The sequence below is a fragment of the Branchiostoma floridae genome, chromosome 2, assembly GCF_000003815.2.
Source record: "Branchiostoma floridae strain S238N-H82 chromosome 2, Bfl_VNyyK, whole genome shotgun sequence".
NCBI classification, from domain to species: domain Eukaryota; kingdom Metazoa; phylum Chordata; class Leptocardii; order Amphioxiformes; family Branchiostomatidae; genus Branchiostoma; species Branchiostoma floridae.
Genome location: NC_049980.1, coordinates 29,001,652 through 29,021,564, shown reverse-complemented (window position 1 = coordinate 29,021,564; position 19,913 = coordinate 29,001,652). Strand labels below are relative to the sequence as shown.

The window sequence follows — 19,913 nt, the reverse complement described above, 5'->3', positions numbered from 1 at the left end:
ACAACTATGCCTGAAGGGCCTTTTGAATGACGATCTCTCTCTTGATGGCAGCAAAAAAAGAAATGGCTTGCAGTGAGACGGACATTTCTAAGAGTGCTGAAATGTTTTAAGGCATGTGATCCATTGACATGCAAGCCCCAAAGCCACAGAGTCTTGATTGTACAGATGGTGGCGAGTGCATATTGCATGTTGCCAGTTGTCAACATAAGCCCAACAAATCTCACTTGTTTCTACAGACGGGAAATGATACATGGCAGTGCTCCCATTTCATGAAAATGATTGTCAGCCACAAATCCTTTAACTGGAAGCCATCTTCTTTTCTACTTAAGAGATGATAATAATTAATATAATGCCTCAATCCATTACGTGTCATTTAACATTCTAAAAAAACAAACATGCGTGAATGCACCACATTTTGGACATCTAGAGAATGACACTATAATCAAAAGTTTATATAATCAAGGGCATGGAAAGAAATATCCATCTATTGGGAGTAGGATTGATGTGAGTAGGAAATGGACACCTTTCATACATACTTAGTGACAGATGCAAATCCTGTCAGTGCCGTAAAATGACACGATCGTGACATATGATCAGTTATCCTGCTCCTGGGCAAGATAGGATTGTACATAGAGATTTATGCTGGGTGGGGAATGATCATGACAGCTCTGAGGTGTTTGAAATAATAATGAGGCACCCTTGCTGAAAATAGATAAAAATGCAACAGAGGGTGCTTTCAGGCAGGACTACAAGCTTTCAGGCATTCACCGCCAAAGACATGAATTTACAAATCATCACATGAAGCAGGGTAAATAGTAACATATGAAGAAGAGTGTGCATCACTGTACTTTCTTGTAGATGGGTTAAATGTAATATTTCCATAAAGTTAGTACCCCAAAAAAATATGCGTTAAATGGTTAGAATTATATCAAAAGCATAAATCTTAAAAATATATTGGATCTAGCAGCGCAAAGTATCCATGATATATCCTTGAACAGTTTCATACCCATTACCATGTTTCCTGTTCTCCACAAAGCTATAATTCTTTCATTATTACTAGTGTTCTGTGCAGAGCAGAGAAGATACATAATAGAAAAACTGTTCTCAAGCACAGATAGGTAAAAAACAAGGCCCAGATAGTTATGCACAACACATGACTGCTCATTCAGCACCAAGGACAGACATATATGAAAACATCTCTCTCACAGGGCAAAGAAATATTGAGGTTATGCAGCAATATCTAATGTGAACAGAATGGAACCATAACATTCAGACAATTCAAGCAATTCTATCGTTTTTAAAACTTGGGCAACCCAAATCTTCAAGACAGGAATGATGTATACGATTCTTAATTGGGTAGAAGATGGAAAACTGATATAGTCGGGAAACTGACAGATTTACAAAGCACCCTACACACACCAGTTCACAGGTATCAATTATTAATCACACACGAATGTACACACAGGCAGTGCTTGTGCTGAAAATGTCACAGAACACTGAGAATAACACAGAAGAGCATCAAACCAAATCCTCGGCACTTAGCACTACGACTTTAGCAGCTGCGCTCCGGCTCTAAGATGCAGCAGCGATTGACGTTACAAGGAGTCAATAGTCTCTTAACAGGAACTGTATACCGACCCTAAATGACACCATTTTCCTGGCATCCCGGAGTTGGTCCGTTCGAACCGAAGCACCGTGCACCCTCGCTGCCATTCTCACTGCCGGCAAAACCACCACTTTGCCGTTCTCCACTCAAATGCCAGCAGCCCGGGAGTAGCGAGTCCTTACAACCTCCAGCCGTCACAAATTTGCATGTTGTTGTAAATGGGGGTGGAAAATTGAAATGTTATGCGGGGACTGAATACAAGTGCTCAGCCAGATGTACGGCCATGAAAAAATGCTCGGCTGCCAATTGTAGGGGAATGGTATGCTAATAATATAATCAATTATTAATTCCAACTGTGGGTTTCGACCAGATTTCAAGCAGATGGCTACGAGAAGTATAAAGATTTGTTTCAGAATATAGCTGTGCAGTGTATGTGGTACACTCTGATCATGCATAATGATAAAAAGGTGTTTTGTCATGATCAAAGCATTAGCTTTTTGACATATACCCACATTTACATGTATAGTTGCAATTATTTATAGTATGGAACAGTTCAAGGCAGGGGTTCCTCAGAGAGAGCGACAATACCCTGCCATGAGATTTATAGTATGATAGGCCTGATATAAACAAATATCAGTGTCCTCTTCTGTATCTATATGTGAACATTAATGAGAATAACATCAGAAGCTCTTAAAGACAATTAAGGAATAATAATTACCTGTAAGTAAAATCACATTTTAATCAAACTTTAGTCTTGAAGAACAATGTAATATGTGTATATATATTGATTACACAATGATGGCAATTTGGTACCTGTTAGCTGCAGAGGTTTTTTTTTTTTTGCAACAAGAGGAATGTTTTTTTCTGCAATACACCGGCCTGAACTGGATACCAAACTAGTTACTTCACATGTGGGGCATCAATAGATACCACCTACCATTCCTGGTTTGCGGTAAGGGACTATCAGAGCAGGCATTTGCTGTAACAGGATGACACCCAGGCCAGTACTACATGTAGTACATGTTCAACCATAAGGGCCCACTCAGGGATTGTATGCATTGCATATTAAGGGATTACTTTGGTCTACACATGCCAAAAGATGATCCCTTCTAAATAATACTTTCTCACATAAACTTTACAGGTACACCTGACGCCATGGTAAGGGAAAGGATCATGGAAAAATGATTTTTTTGGATGCACATTTTCCCCAAAATGTGACAAATGTAGCACAAAGATTTCTTATTCTATCATCATCTTGCAAACAGCCCTCTATCATCTCTTGCCCATTACTTTGGTAACCAAATCAACTGTCTCATAATAGACTTCTATTGCAGAGAATGACAAAAATATCAATACAAAACAATGAGATTGACCTATTGAAGGAGGCTTAAGCTCCAAATGAGAGGCTTTGAGAGGTTTTATCTTTTGCTCTTGGTCAGACATTTATGTATCAGAAGCATACATGTGTACACTAGGGGTGGGTACCAATACAGAATATCCAGGTCCAAGTACAGTCCAGGTCCAGAAGATCAGGGCCAGGTCTGGGCCTGATTACAATGTATATGTGAAAACTTGTGAATGGGTGATACTCAAAACAATAGTCCATTTTGATGGAGTATCTGACTAAACAACACCAATTGCTACTGTTAACGCAGAGTCTCAGACAATGATTGACTGTAGAAACTTGGTAAAAATGACTCAGACAGAGTCTCAGACCATGTTTGACTGGTAAAAATGACTAGAAACTATCCTCTACTTTGCTTGTTGATATTTTCTTAAATCGGTAAGCTCCAAAACACGTTAATGACGTCCAGTATAATCTGTTACTTTTTCAATCAGTCCAAAATCCGGTCCACTGATTTTTTTCAGGTCAGTTTTTTTCCGGATGGGTCCACACTGTACCAGTACCGACCACTAATTTACGTCAAAGAGGAATTGGATGGCTTAGCTTAATAGCTTTTGGTAATTCTAAAAATCAGAATTCTGAAATCAGCAACAATTGCCATGATATTGATATGTGACTTTCTAACTGACCCAGAATGATGGAACAAAAACTAAAGCAGTCATCCTCGACTGAGGTGAGGCACACTGACTGTTCAAGTAGCTAGTGTAAGCGCTATGAGACTTCAACATGGCTCAGTTTTCTTTGCCCAAGCAAACGGGGTCACCCCTACGTCTTCTTGTTTGACGCTTGAGGCTTATGCCTGAAACTCCCTCATACATGGGGCTGCCAGCTTTATGTCACCATCCAAAATGACGGCGGCACTTGCTTACAACATGTCTGAGCTGGGGCTGTGTCTAGGATCGAACTCATGGATCCACGGGCTTTGATTGAGATGGCCAAGGGACATGTACTATGCTGTATAACCTACATCGTGGTATATTGTATGTAGATGTTTTCTTCTAGTATTAAAGATATGCAACACTCAACTTTTTCAGGTTTTAGAAATCATTAAAGCAAAGCACAATACGTTCTGTAGAGTCATTGACAGAAAGCAGGAATAACATACTGAGAAGAAAAAAAAGTGACAAATGTTTGTACATACACAGTATGGCTGGGAATCAGAAGTTTCTAAAACAGCGTGATGGCCCTCTTTAGGAACTGACACCTTTTTGATCGCAACTTCAGTTTCTTACCTTGCAAAATCCATGCTTGTCCATGTCTATTTACAACAAGCTGTCCTGTTAACATGCCCTATCTGTTGCAGCAACTCGTCTGTCCGTTTCACACACTACTGGCCGGTCAAGTCTACTGAGTGAGGGGTGATGCCACTGGGCTTCGTCAATTGAGTGAAGAGCCACTCTCATTGGTTCATTCTGTGCAACCCTTTTTGCTGGGTCCACTAACAAAATAATGGGTCCCGCGACCCATTTCCACCCAATAAGGGCAGCTTAACAGGTCATTCCAGGAGTATGCACATGTGTTTTTACCACAAGCATCTGTTCAGAGAGATTGTGACAACAATGGGTAAATCCAAACACAACCTCTGTTCAACAATTTTTGTCTGCTGTCCCATTGATTGACACACTTATAAGAAGAAATTCTATTATGTTCACGTGTTTATGTGTTAATACATGTATGTCTGTGCAAATAAGGTGTACACGTCATGTTCTCCGACACTCAGGGTCCAACTGAACATTTGGAGTGACTTTGGCATTTTAAAGCATAATCAAATTTACAAAATACAATGTCTCCTATTATATATAATTAGTCCGTAACTGAAAGAAATTTTGATCATATTCACAGGACTTTCTACAATGTCACCTCCAACAACAACAAGCAAGTAACAGTCTGCCACTGGAACCCAATGATAGACGTACATTGATGTAGTGTGAGTCACCCTGTATCAAACGTGCAATTCTTTAATAGTCAAATGAAGCTGTCTGCTGACGCCAGTTCCTCCACAGGGAGCTCCTCCCTGGAGCTGCCCCATCTCTTACCAGCAGTGTGATTTACTACCAAGTACAATTGCTGTGCAAATTGGGTTGTCTGTTAAGGACTAACTCCTTCCTTTCTCTATTTCTAGTTCCCACTTTAATAGCCAAACAAATTTTACATGACGCAACATCAATCAGGACATTCTACAAACTGTTGATCACGTTTTTTCAAGGTCTCCGTTGTAAAAAAAAATACACTGTTGTCATATTCCCATATATTGAAATTTCATGAAAAAAAATGTGCAATTATTCTGACTTTGATGTTTAACACTACGATCATGCAGACTAGTAACATTACGATCTATTTGAAGCAATCAATGCGTAATGTCAAAGACGTATGGTTTTAGCGAAAATCCAGGTGTCAACTTTATGTTATACAAGTCAATCCAGATATTTTGTAATTTCTCTGGCTTACATTTAACTTTGATTTCAAAATTGAACAGAAATACATGTCCTGTCTGTCTGTACATATGTAAATACTTTTCGTTTTGTGACCGCATCTGAACTGTGAGCAGCAACACCTGTCCTGCAGTACAATGTGAACCAGTCAGAATTGCCCTGAAGAAGGTGACAGACGGTCACCGAAACGTCGGTGAGAATAAAGCATTGGTTGTGTGAAAAGAGTCTCTTTATTCAGAAATACATGTCCTACTGACATTTGTAGATATAGACATAGTGGGAAGAGTTTTGTTTTTACAGTGCTCAATACTGAGACATGCGGTGCAGACAAAATAATTAATCTGGGAATCCAGCATTGCTGTAATTGAAGCTAGGATCATATACATGGCTGTAAACAAACTAAATGAGACAATACATATTTTATATCAGCGTGTAAAATACCCACTTGCACACTGCAACCACTTTTTGCTTGGTGCAACTTACTTCTGAACTCAGGTTGCACAGGGTGCAACTTAGATTCTGAGCCCCAGAACTCGATTTTGTTGTCAATTTACTTGGAAGAAATAAATGGACCAAGGCAGCTGCATTTCATATCAGCCAAATATGTATGTATTGTACCTTTTTTTTGCAGAAATTAGTGAATTGTAGGTGGTGCAACTTGAAATTCAGTTGTGCAACCTAGTTTTTGCCCCAGGTTGCACACTGTGCAACCTGGCTCAGAAAAGTATTTTGTACACTGCATATACACCAGAACTTTGGAATATGGAACTTGACAAAAATATGTGAACAGAAACAAAACATTTCAGAACTTTTCACAAACTTTTCCCCACCATGAAGGACACACAAGTTCCCTCTAACTTGTTATGTGAGACCTTACCCCAGGCCTACTGTCATATCAAGAACAATTGCACGGAATAAAAACATGTCTGCTCTCTGAGCAGCTGGGTCCAAGGTGAAGGAGATGCCTTGACTCCTGACACTGACTTTCAAGAGAACTGATGCTGGGATTGGCGTGCAATCTAAATGCATGCCTGAACTTGTTCCTTTCAAGACTGCCCATGGAACAATTCAATTAACCCTACTTTAGCCAGGGGCTGACACAGAATAAGGCGTTACGCATTCACATGCACATCACGCCCATAAACTCTGATAGGGGCGCAGGGAATAACTGCCATGTAATTAAGGTAAAGGTAAAGGGGTCGAACCTCAGACTCAGGATGAAGCATGGCGCTTTCTGGCTGTGAAATTAACCTTTGGAATTCTTCCACACACTCCTTACCTACCAACTCCCCTTTGACTTTTACCTCCCAGACCTGATCATGATTACATTTATTGATATGATGATATGCCAGTATGGAGTACAGCCAAACAAAATCAATACAGGAAAAATTTAAATCTAAAGCAATTGATCATCAAGCAGACTGAAGTGGATAACATTATAAGAGATAAGAAGACAATCCTCTATATTGTAAAATTACATACTGTATATCACATTTGTCAGCTACTACTAATAGTATACATTGATATTTACTACCATTTCAACAGTGTAATTCAAGTATCAAAGTCTTTTATCTATAATAGTATAAAGCATGCTATATCTTACATTTACTGCCTAGGTGCCTCTGTGAGGGGGAGTCAAAATATTGTCAGGTGTAAGCCTAAGGTAACATTTTAAAAGGCAAGCATTATAACCACTTTGGGCTCGAAAATTATTTCTGAGAAAAGATGCACTGCATCCTCAAATTTACGGTGCACATTTCAAATTTTGGGTGCAGAATGTAAGATACTAGTAAAGTAAAATGTTTGCAAAACAAGAAAAGGGTTCAAGATTATGTTATGTCTACTACTGGAAACTAGTGTACTATTATAATTACAGTAATTATTTTTGTACATTGTATGTTATCATTATCCTGCACAAATATCTGAGTGTACTGGTCATACATGTATATCTAGGTTCCCAGTCAAAACTGTTGCACAGATCCAGGTTTTGCAGCACAAAAGCGCATAATTTTGCACCCAGCATTTCCAGCCCTGTGCTCTCCATCCAAAGTAAAAAGAAAGATTAATGATAGCAAGATGTGATTCCAAAAGGGGCTCACCTTCCATTTTCTTCTTGCATTGAATGTCTTAAATCTCTCCAGGTTTGTCTTGGCCTCCTTGCGTTCTTCCTTCTGTCTGTCATTTATTGGCTGAAATTTTTAAGAAAAAAAAAATGGTCTACAAAAATTGCAGTTCACTAGGTACATTGAATTTTGAAAATTGTTGGAAATACTGACTCAAAGACAGAACACCATATCATTCAATAACCTCTTGTTGCTATATCCTTATGCTAGATAAGATCAAGTAAGTAGACATCAGATGTCTACGTATATAGAAAGCTACAGCTACACTCACTATCACTGTGACTCTGCAAAAGAGATGTCAGGAGTCAAGTATCTTTAGAACTAGAGCGTTACTGACACTGTCTCCATTTGAAACATTGAACGCTTTCCAAGCCAACCCTTAAATTGGGCTGGCAGACAAGCCAAGCACGCAGTCAAAGCTTAACATTGTTACATTTTGCAGTGTTGTATCTAGTATTGGCAACACTAAGAGTTCTGAAATTCAATATTCTTGGCAATATCACAACCCGTGGAATAACACAGGCCTTTTGAAATATAATGACAAACTCCTGTCAAATCATTCTTCTGAATTGTTGAATCATTCTTAATTGTTTGGGGGCACTTGCCACAAGAGACATATTCTAAAAAAGTTCTTTGAGAATATGTAACTACATACTATAGAAAATACTAAAATGATTCACTAAATCCAGTCATGACAAAACATCAATACACCAAGCCTTAAGGATCAGAATCATTCATCTCACTTCAGATAAATTGTTTATCACTCTTAATTGCTTGGGAGACATTGCCATGAGAGACACATCCTGGAAAGTTCTTTGAGAAAAATCTACACCCATAGAAACTACCAAAATTATACACTAAATACAGTCATGACAAAGCATCAATACACCAAGCCTGGAGGATCAATGCCAAAATTCTCATTACCTGCATCACCAATTCATAACCCCTGTTCATCTCATACAGTCGCTCTCTCTCATCAAAGAACAGCTACACAAGAAGCAGGTAGGAGGGAAGATACAAAATTAATGTACAAGTGAGGTCAGTAAGAGAAATATCAAACGGTTATAGTTGGAAAGCTTAATAACAAGCGATGTCCCCACTGCTTTTGTAGGACCTGTGACATGTGAATATCAAGCAGACACCAGCTTTGGAAGAGCATATTGGTCTTGGATTTGAACGGTCAATATTTGTTTCCAAATGAATCCATGCAACTTCATTTCATGCAACACCACCTAGCAATTTGAGTCATACTGCAGCACAAATTTAACACTGTCAGAGCATTAAATGGTCTGCTTTAAAATAAATTTCAATATCGTTTTGGCAGTTTTTTTTTCTTCACAATTACAAGCTTTACTTGCTTTATCAGAAAGAAGGAAACATTGGATCAAGGAAATCTATGATCCATTTAAACATAATTACTTTTGGTCCTGAAATTGTAATCATCGTAAAATTCCAAAATGGCCTGGAAAAATTGATCACCTACTGAATGAACTTGTCCTTAAAAGGCAGAAGGGTATGGTGATGCTGGCTTGCAATGGTCAGTAAAAAGCACTGGCTCAAAGCGGCAAGTTAGAAATGAATGCAAATACTGGGGAGGCTTCATATTATGTCGTGAAGGATGCAAAGAGGACATTCACTGATCCAGTTGAATATTCTCATTTCAAGCGAGCCATTCTCAGGGTGATCTAATAGTGTTCTCTTGTGTATAATGGCATAGCAACAGAAAACAATTCATATTTAGCATCTTCATTAGCATTTGAAATGATGCCATTATACTGGAAAATGTGCTTAACTGACATATCAGAGTGATTAGAAGAAAAAGACTTATCAGACAAGTTTGTTTTTATGTGCAGGAGGGATGCTCCAAAGAAGAAGCCCTTCTCTGAAGCATGATAAACATTAATTGCAAAGTATTAATTTACTTGCTCTTTAAGCTTCTCAGGTTATGAACAAAAATGTTCTCGTAAGCAGTGTTACCATGTTTTGCAAAAATATCACCTATGGTAGTCTGCTAGCACTTGTAGCACTAGTAGATGCTAAACATGAACAGTGGATTCAGTGATACAAGACAAGGGAAGAGAAAGCAGGGTAAAGCATGACACACTCATGCTTATCCATTTTCACTCTTGACTGCTTTACATGAGAATGGGAATGTACCTTGATCCAAGGGTGTGAGAGGCAATCAGTCACAGAAGCTCTCCTCCTGTAGAACAAGTCAAGTGATTAGTTTCTGTACAGCAACTGTAAATCTTAACATGTTTGCAGTGGCTTTCTTTTCACAATTTAGCAGTATCCTTTTACTGTGAATTTCATTGCTAGCATGCACTTCCAATGTGTTCCTAGTGTACTACAAAATGGTTTCAACCACAAAAATTTGAAACAGCGAAAACCTCATTTTCCCTCTTACTGCAAAATAAAACCACTGCTTAGGTGACCATTTTTACAGTAATAATGTACACTACTACTGTGTTGGGGACTAGCAATTGAAGGCCACACCTATTCCTTAAATTAGTTTTGTTCATCTTGACATCCCAATCTTGCAACGACAAACCCTCTTGCACAAGACATCAATCTTTCATGGCCTAGCTTTAGGTATTGCATGGTCCAGTTCGCAAAGCATTACAATGTATGTACTATAAGCAAGAGTGTGTCACATGTGTATGAGCACTGCACACCCTGAATAGACAAGTGTGGTTTCTTCAGTGGAAACATCTGACAAGAGCATTTGTAGTTACTTATGGGTGCTCTTAGATAGATAGCAACACAAAGTATGGTTGACCTGGACTTGTCACATATCTGCAAACTAAGCTGCAAGAATGCCATTGCTCATTCACAAAACCATCCCAGCTCTAGACATTTATACACAGCAATACATTTGACAAATGCTGAAAATGTTACTATGGCACATGATTTTGGATTATGCTCTCATTCAGTCAGATCTTGTCTCCATAACAGCATTTCAGCACCATGGAGATCACCAACAATTTTTACACATACCAGGATTCTTCAAAGTCAATCTGTTACTGTACAACATCAGTTGGTATAGATAATATACTACTGAAACCATGCATGTTTGTGGACAGAAGCCCTTGACAAATACAAGCCTTTCAAATTGCTTCATTATTCTATAAACAACTTGATTAATGCAATTGGTGATCTGCTCAAAAGCTGTTCCAATTTGTTTCAACTTTCAGCGCTCCAATCCTTTTTGTCACCAAAATTAAAATGGTTAATGGTTATTAGAATGATAAGGCCTAAGCCTGGCTGTAATTTGATTTGATGGCCAGAATACTTTCCAAACAAGCATGACCTAAATGAAGGGGAGGGAGGCAGCTATGTACTGGGAGACGCAAAGATAAATGTGTGGTTTTCACACAAAACAGTCACTGCGACTCGAGGAAACACCTTTTATGTAGGATTGCATCTAGACCCTAACTTGCTTGTAACCCATTTATATATTTTGCACCTAAATGCTAAGTATTAGATGTGGTTGATGAGCCTACCCGGGATGTTTAACTAGAAGTGTCCTGATAAAATCCTTGGCGAGGTCACTGGTGTTCCCAAAGAATTCGTCGTCAAAGGAGAAGTCCACTGCACAGATGTTTGCAAACGTCTCCTGCTTGTTATCCCCCAGGAATGGGGAGCAACCGCTCAATCTAGTGGAGACAGGAAGGCATAGTTTCAAAATTACGTATTCAATGTTAGAATATGGAAGCAATTACTCAAATGTCAATTCATTAAAAAATTGGACTACAAGGGCGGCACAGACTGAAAAATTACTTTTCTTAAGGTTGTGTTACAAATGCAACAATTGCAAGTACACACATAGTTGATAGATTTTTGATGTGATAATTCAACTAAGAACTTGAATCAATAACTCATACTTACAGAATATAGGTTATCACACCCACAGCCCTGAATGAGGAACAAAAACAATAAATATATCAGCAAGGATGTAGGTAAAGTATGCTGTTGGAGATATGCCACTATGCATGTTCAAAAATATACTCATATTCCCATCCTACTATCATTGTTATCAAAAAAATATTTTCTTATTGGTTCATGTATTTTTCATGGTCTTTATGCCATACAATTGTGCAGTTGTTCATCCTTTTCTTTTGGTACATGTACAATGTTTCATGAATATTATACATCAAACTGCACTCAGGTAATAAAGATGTCTGCAGTGGTACATTGCTCTAGCAACTGTGCCTTTCACTAAGTTGACAACAATAAATCAAAGCACTTTTAGTCGTCAGAGATGTATGAACTCTACCTCTCTTCAAGGGTCAAACATCTGAATCTTCACATGACATACATGCACTACGTACCACATGTCTGTGTAGAGGCCTAGTGGTTCATATGCTATGACCTCAGGGGCTGCAAAGAGGAAAAACAGAAAACCCATTAGAATAGAAGTCATCCATCATATCTATAGCATAATCTTACAGTGGAATAGCAAACTTTTTTGTACTCAAACCAAGTGCTTTATCTAATTACCGATGTATAGATGACCGCCTATCACCTTCCTCAGGGCAATTCTGACTGGATCACATTGCAATAAAGCGTAGCTTATAGGGCAGAACAATGAAATGTCGGTTGAATAAAGCATTGGTTATGCACAAAGAAGTTTGTTATTTGGTGACTTGCCAACCCAATAAAACTGTTTGCGGATGATCTCACCATGACCACAACAGGAATGAAAATAACATATAGCTTGAGATATACCTGCATGAAAAAGTATGTGAATATTAAACTAAGATATTTCGTGGCATAACTTACCTACAAACTCAGGTGTTCCCAACATCTGGATTTCATTTTTGCCATCTTCTATTCTTCTGGAGATGCCGAAGTCGATCAGCTTGATTATAGCCTGGGCTCTGTTGGTCAGGAGTATGTTTTCTGGCTGGAAGAGTTTTCAAACAGATTAGATCTCAAATCAAATTTAAGACTCTGTTGCATTACAAGCAAGAAAATTAGGGATTGAAATTCATTTTTGAGAATAGGTACAATGGTGCATCTAATTTAATTAAGGTGCAATGAAAAAACATTGGGTGCAAAACATTATCATTTCTGACACTTGTACTAGTTACAGTGTACAAAAGTGTACCTTAATCAACTTGTACATAGTTACATAAGCCTAGACAAATATCTAGATGAACTGGTGCACTCATAGTCAAACCAAGGTGTCCAGCTCCAATTTCTTGCTGTACAAAAGTGCATATGCACCCAATATTAGTATTTTGAGGCCTTATGATCGATTTCCAAAAGACCGTTGCCTACCTTGAGATCCAGGTGTGCTATGTTCTTCAGGTGCATGTGGGCCAGCCCCTCCAGCACTTGAGCGATGAACGCTGTGGCTTCAGACTCATGTAGGACATCCCTCTCTGCTATAAAGTCAAACAACTCACCACCAGAAACCCTAGTAAACGTGTGCACACAAGAAAAAAACATTATCAAGGCAAGCTTTAAAAGACTTTTGGATAAGATTTTACACTGTGTCATTTGGGTTCATTCATATTTCCTGGGACTTAATTCCAGACTAGAACTAGCAGAACAGGAAAGGAGGTTTCTACATTGTTACAAATTTGAGGTTGAACATATTCTATAGTACAGCTGTAATACAATCTACATTGAAAATGCATATTTGCAGATTCATAAATTTGCAGGGGAGGGATCACCATAAAAAAAGCACAAAAATAAAACCACTGCAAACATTTTAGAATCTATAGTAAAAAAAAACTTGTCATGCTTGATAATACAAGTATAACTCACTATTATTAGACATACATTATATTTTTTCAGTTATTCAACTTCAGTTAGGATTTTGTCTGGCTTGTTTTCAATGCTGACATTGGGAAGACATCTGACAGTTAACAGTGAATCATTGATGGTAAATATCAGAACTTTAGCATGATGTGATTTCACACACAAAAAAAATGCTCAGACAGTCAAATTTACCACAGACATGCCAACTTGATTACGATTTTGCTGTAACCAACAGCAGAGCCATTATCAAGTACCACATGGGACCAATGCCATCTACTCACATTTATGTACATCACACACTCACAGATAACATGAATATACTTAGATATCCATCCAGGTTATGATGGGATTGTTTGTATGTATGAACTTCCCTAGCCTGGCCTCAAGAAAATAAACTTAAATAAATTTAAAATATGCAATGTCATGTGATTGTAATGTGTGTGTGGTCTGATTTCATAGACAATGTCATGACACCATAAAATTTCAGTGGCACCATGCCATGATTCCATACTCTAGAGGTCTGACAACATATCTTAGTGCTATAATTCAACATTTTACTGGACTAGTGTTATATGTATTCTACTTTTTACTGTGACTGTTAGTGATTTTTGACAGAATCAGACCAGATACTATGTAGCGCCATTATCTAGTATGATGCAAATACAAATATAGACACATGTACTTTCATCCAATGTCAATTACCATGTACATTGCTGTGCCAAATGAATGATTTGCTTTCAGTCTAATTACACTGATGTTAGAGCATTTCCTCTCTTGGGATGTAGAGGGCAGGGACATGTAGATACTGCATCCCATAAACATGTGGGTATTGGACTGAATAATTATAGGACAATAACGAGAACGGATCAGTGGTTTCCAATAAAATGCTTTTTACCGTATGACCATGACTGAGCAGTTAATGATAAGACAATACTTTGTTGATTGGCATTAGGCCATGTTGATTTGATTATATGGATGACATCCTCCGGGAACTCCAAAACTGATGCGAGCGAGCGAATAAAAAAAAAGTTTGGCCAAAAAAAAAAGTTGCCTTCAGTATGAAATCAAAGTGGCCAGGAAGGCTGAACATAGGACTAAACACACATAGTATGGTATACCAACAGTTAGGTGTAGGGACCAGTACATCATACGGGTGCAAAACATTTTTTTCTTCTTGGACCAATCCGAAAAAAACAGACCTGAAAAAAAAAAAGAGGAACGGGTTTCGCCAATTACAAAATGGACACACTATGTCGGCAGCCATTTGGGGTCTAACCGGGGGGCCAAGAAGACAACAAGAGCGAAGTCAAGTAGAGTTTATAGTCAATTGCACCAAGTTTCTACAGTCAAAGGTATAGAGACAGTTAGCCTTTATTACATGGAGATGGGATTCTAAAATGCAGTGGGAGTCCAATAATCCACCAACATTCCTTTGTAGCAAAATTACCGATTACCATTGTTTTGAGTATTGCCAGTTCTCAAGTTTCCACAGACAATCAGGTCCAGGTTCATGTCCGGACCTGGAAATGATCCTCTGGACCTGAATTTTCTGTACTGGTACCTCCCCCAACCAACAATAGATTTTTTTCTCTCTGTCCTTTCACATCTTATTCTTTGACTTTAGATTCATTTTGGCATTCTATGGCATTAGTTATCTGTTTTCTGATACTTTTTTTTTCAATCTATGGAATATTTGTGCTCATTTTACAGCTGCTTTGCACAATTTATTGTGTGGTCGAAAACTTTTTTTTTTTGTGGAAATGACCGAAAATTGGTGCGAGCGCGGATGTCATCCATATAATCAAATCAACGTGGCCTTATGAAACACCAATAAAGCATTGAATATCTGAAAACATTATGCTGTTTTACAGTACAAATTCAATTCCATATTATTCACTACTGTACATGTGTCATGATTGCTGGCAACATTTCAGAAAACTCCCATATTTAGTCCTAAACAAAGCGCTAGCTGTTGTGTTCAATTCCCATGGGACTCTGCAAGGAATTTTCAAATTGGAGTTATTTCCTTTTTGCCACCCAACTTTCTACATAGCCAGACCTTCAGAAGGGTTAATTTGCATGTGACAGATTCTATTTTTTGCATAATTTGGTGACAAGCACAAGTTAGTCCACACCTCTCCTACCATGTACAGTTAACAACAGAATTGTTCATACTCCTCATAGTCATATCATACCTTCATAAAAAGGTTATGTTTTTGGTACCAATTATTTGTGGGTGAATGTTTTGGAGGGAGAAGTCAAGAAGCCGTGAATGGATCTTAATGACTGTTACTGGTAATGTATGTGCAGGTAAATGAGTGCCCTCATCCAAAATTAGAGACGTTAGAGATGTCAAGGTTCCTAGACGGAATAGCAGAGAAGCGACTGTATATAATGTATAAAAACAGTTGGAGTGAGAAGTGACGGTCTGTATATAGTGTATAATAAACGTCAGAGCAAACTACTATCCAAATGATACCAAGGCTAGGTACATATCAGAAGATGAAGGACAACACATTCTACATTGTAATCTTTAAGGTTGAAGAAAGAACTGTAAGTTGAGTCTGTCTCATTCAATAAAAACACAGCATTTTGGCTTGAGCAGTAGATAAAAATTCCTATTATCAGGTCAAATGCCTAGCATAGAGACAGACCTAAATCAGATAACAGGCACAGGTCTAAAATGATATTCATGTCATGCATGGGTTGGATGCCACCGATGCCTATCATGTGAGTGTATATTGAATTTGAATTTTGATCAGTATATCTACAAAATGATGGCACACTTCTTGCAGACAGAATCTGACAATCAATGGCTGTTACCTTGGCCAATCCAAAAGTGACAGTCAATACAATACTTAAGTCTGTACAAATTGTCACATTATATATCAAATAGAAACCTTGGCTTGAGATACACCTGGTGACTTTTTGACCTTTCCAATGGAAATTCACAATCACGTCCCTCTAAATAACGAAGCGTTTTCGATGTATTGCTACTAGGGTTGTAGCCAGCCAGAAATCATTTTCCATTCCCTCGATTTTGAATGGCTTTGGCACAGCATTCCTAGGGGGATATGCTTCCAAGGAACATTTTGAAATCTAGACCCTCTGAAATGCTATTTCCTGCATTTTGAGGGTAAGATTTTGCTCACAGAGGACGGAATGGGCAACATTTTTTTTTCTGTCCCCAAAGTCAAAGGACGGAAGGATGAGTGCTGGCTACAACCCTGATTGCTACAGAATTGCTTCAACAGCGAACAGAATGTGGAATTATCTCCCAGCAAAAATACATGTATTTACAGCAACCGGAAATCACTCTGAAATTAAGACAATGCATCAGTAGTAGATGAAGTCTCCCTGCATGTGCTTTCTAGGACACCAGTTGGTGCGGAATGTTCCATCAGAACTAATTACTCGTTAGGCAGTGGGTGTAATCTACATGTGACTATATAGTTCCAACCCCTGGGCTAAAATGTGTCAAATCTGTGTAGGATAATCCATTAGACCTGCCACTACAACTCTATGCTGACTCCAGAAACTTGGCGCTTCATGGAAAATTCAATTCTATCTTGGGAACAAAAGATGAACAGAGACTGGGTTACTCAGTGATGATGAATCAATTTGTCGATACAGACAAAACTGCCAAATTGCAAGAAGACCGCTCGGGGGACCAATAAAATCTGGTCCATGTGGACAGGTGGTCACTATATAGACAGATTCCTTAATGCTTGTGTCGATGGGAAAGATTTTGTATGTAAGGGACCACCAAAAAATGGTTGTATGGCTGGGCATTGATATGTACAGGTTTGAGTAGACTATACTGGTCCATAATCTTCCAATTTTGTCATTCAATGTCATGATGAGAGGGATAGACAAATTTGTCGTCTTGCAACCAATTTTTCTTCATAGACACACAGCACAGCAAGAAATACCATCAAGATAAGAAGAGAAACTCTAGAGGAAAAACAGCTGAGTTATTCCAGCTTTGTAAAAGATTTGATAGATTGTTTCCTTCTAGATCCTTCCATGACTATATAACGTCAGTAGTACAACAGGGTTCGAAATACACATACTTAACTTGCAATTTGCACATAATTTTTGAGATTTGCATGTAAAATTATTCTGAACTTGCAATTTTGCATGTTGAAAATACCTGGCCTATTGTAAAAATACTGAGGAATTAGACACCCTACTCTTAGACAAGAAGACATATGGATGTCTGTCTTTGTCCTTCCTTGTTTTTGCCAGTAACATTCTCCGATAGCTTTACTAGATGTAATCAAAATTCACTGATGCAAGCTGGCGATACTCGTCGCCATCGCTGCCTAGTTGTATTTTGCATGTAAATTTTTCAAATTGCACGTAAAATTTTTGTCAACTTGCAATTTTGCATGTAGCAAAAAAAAAAGTATTTCGATCCCTGTACAACCATCAAAATTAGGGAGATACAAAACTCAGTTATTATGTATACGTATACCCTTTCACCTATTCTCCAAATCTATTAATTTGCTAGCATTATTTCCTCTTCACCCTTAATGTCAACCTTCTCCCATACTAAGCTATATAAAATTAGAAGTCCCATTTATTTACCGGGAAGGCCATGTTAATTTTTTAATATGTATGACATCTATGTGGGTATCAATATTTGCTCCTTTCAAAAAAAAATGACCATACAACTCATTCAAAACAGTTGCAATACAAGCAATTATGTGTCATATTGAAAAAATACACACCAGAAAACGAATACAAATGTCAAAGTTAAAGAAGATGGGAAAGAGTAAATATAAAGGATGTAGGACTAGGAGAATTCTTTTTACACGACCAGCAGGTAATTACAAATTACAAAAATGAAGAATCTAAAGGATGTCATCCATATAATCAAATCAACATGGCCAATGCTATGTAGAAATAGAAATCTTATATTAATCAATAGTAGACAGTAGTAGATAATTGACATACAACAGTTGTCTACTACAACATTTTGGTGCCAGTAATACAATAGACTGAAAAGGTACTCACAGTTCCAAGATGAGTGTCACATCCTGCTTGTCCTCAAATATGTCGTACAGTTTGATGATATTCACATGGTTCAATTCCTGCAGGATGGAAATCTCTCTCTCAATATCCTCTCTTCGTGCCCCTCTTCGACTTGTTGATGCCCGTTTTTTCCGGATGAATTTTGCTGCAAATTCTGTTCCACTCCTTTTGCACACAACTTTCTTTACTACTGCAAAATGGCCGCTGTAATAAACAACAGTATGATACATGTTATCAGTGAATATTATATCTCCCAAACATTATAACTCTACAGTTGACTTCAGCAGACCATTCTACAACTTAAGAATTTTCAAGGTAACCTTCCTAGCAATTTGTATTAGCAGCGTACATTTTTCTTGGCTAAGTTTTCTTATCTTTCTCTTATGTATACTCTTATTCTTAGTCAAATGTCAAGAATATGCTATAAGTATAAACAGCCACTGCACATACACCACTAGACTAAGAGGTTTACTTTAAGATATCTTGCACATTTCCGATTTTGGGTGCAAAAAAGTGCATAAAATTATACACCCAGTAGATTTTGAACCCTTATGGGTTTTGCATGACCTACTAAACAGACCTCTCCAAAACATGGCAAGGGATTATGCAGAGCTTACTTTGAGATTGAAGTGCACACAGATGTGAATATTCATTTGTTGAAACTGTGCTCCTCAGTATTCATTGCCTACCATCCCTTAAGCCTCATCCACTCCTTATTCATTACCTATGTACATCATCCCTTATCTGCAGGGTGGTCTCCAACTAACAATTAGAGCATGAAAGCAAGGAATTACACAGAGTTTTAAAGCAGGCGGTGTGGATCATGCACACAACTCCCTAAACCTTGGTCCAGAAAACGGAGTGATCTGGCAATATCAAGCACGCCAGCACACAGTAACTTTTGGGCAAAAATAAGGACTAAAATATACATTGCCATACAAAACAAAATTTCAGTACCTTTTCAAAACCTCCCAAAACTTTCTAAGCTTTCTATGTAATTAGTAAGACCTTGAGGAGATGTCATCAATCAAATACATCCTTTTAAACCTTTGCAAATCTATTGTTGGTCGTGATTGCTTTCATTGGTCATAACAACAATTCGATTGAAAAAGATGAGTAGGGGCAGTCAAACAGATTATTCTTTGAATCTCAATTTCCAAGATGGATCATACCGTTTTTCTTTCTCTGACCTGTTGATCTTGATGCATAAATTATTGATTTTATGATTTACACACTGACAATTACAGATTGCTCTGTGCTGTGCATGAAATGATAACATGTGTGCAACAGCTCAGAGGGATTTCAAACACAAAAGAAACTGTTTCTTGCCAAGGGCCAAGATAGCACAGTTTGAAATCCATGGTGCTGAAATGCCATCAATTGTATTTCACAAAGAGAGAATTACTTCATAAGCTAGTGAAACAATGCATGGAACAATTGATAAACTTCATAACCTTAGAGTCACTAGACCTGTTATTTGGGATCCTCTAGGTCACTGCAGCATCAGCTGCATGCGTCTTCCTCTTCTCATTCTAACGTTT

General features: G+C 38.0%; 1 protein-coding gene across 1 annotated transcript in view; it reads right to left on the bottom strand.

The window, feature by feature from the left end:
- Positions 1–19,913, bottom strand: part of LOC118409135 (death-associated protein kinase 1-like) — an 80,662-nt gene that overhangs the window by 49,219 nt on the left and 11,530 nt on the right. Inside the window, exons 3-10 of the mRNA XM_035810004.1 lie at positions 18,355–18,576; positions 12,850–12,988; positions 12,349–12,472; positions 11,898–11,946; positions 11,455–11,481; positions 11,070–11,222; positions 9,724–9,769; positions 7,543–7,632 (exon numbers count right to left, since the gene is read on the bottom strand). Of these exons, the coding sequence (XP_035665897.1) occupies positions 7,543–7,632; positions 9,724–9,769; positions 11,070–11,222; positions 11,455–11,481; positions 11,898–11,946; positions 12,349–12,472; positions 12,850–12,988; positions 18,355–18,576 (850 nt within the window). The remainder of the gene's footprint in view (positions 1–7,542; positions 7,633–9,723; positions 9,770–11,069; positions 11,223–11,454; positions 11,482–11,897; positions 11,947–12,348; positions 12,473–12,849; positions 12,989–18,354; positions 18,577–19,913) is intronic.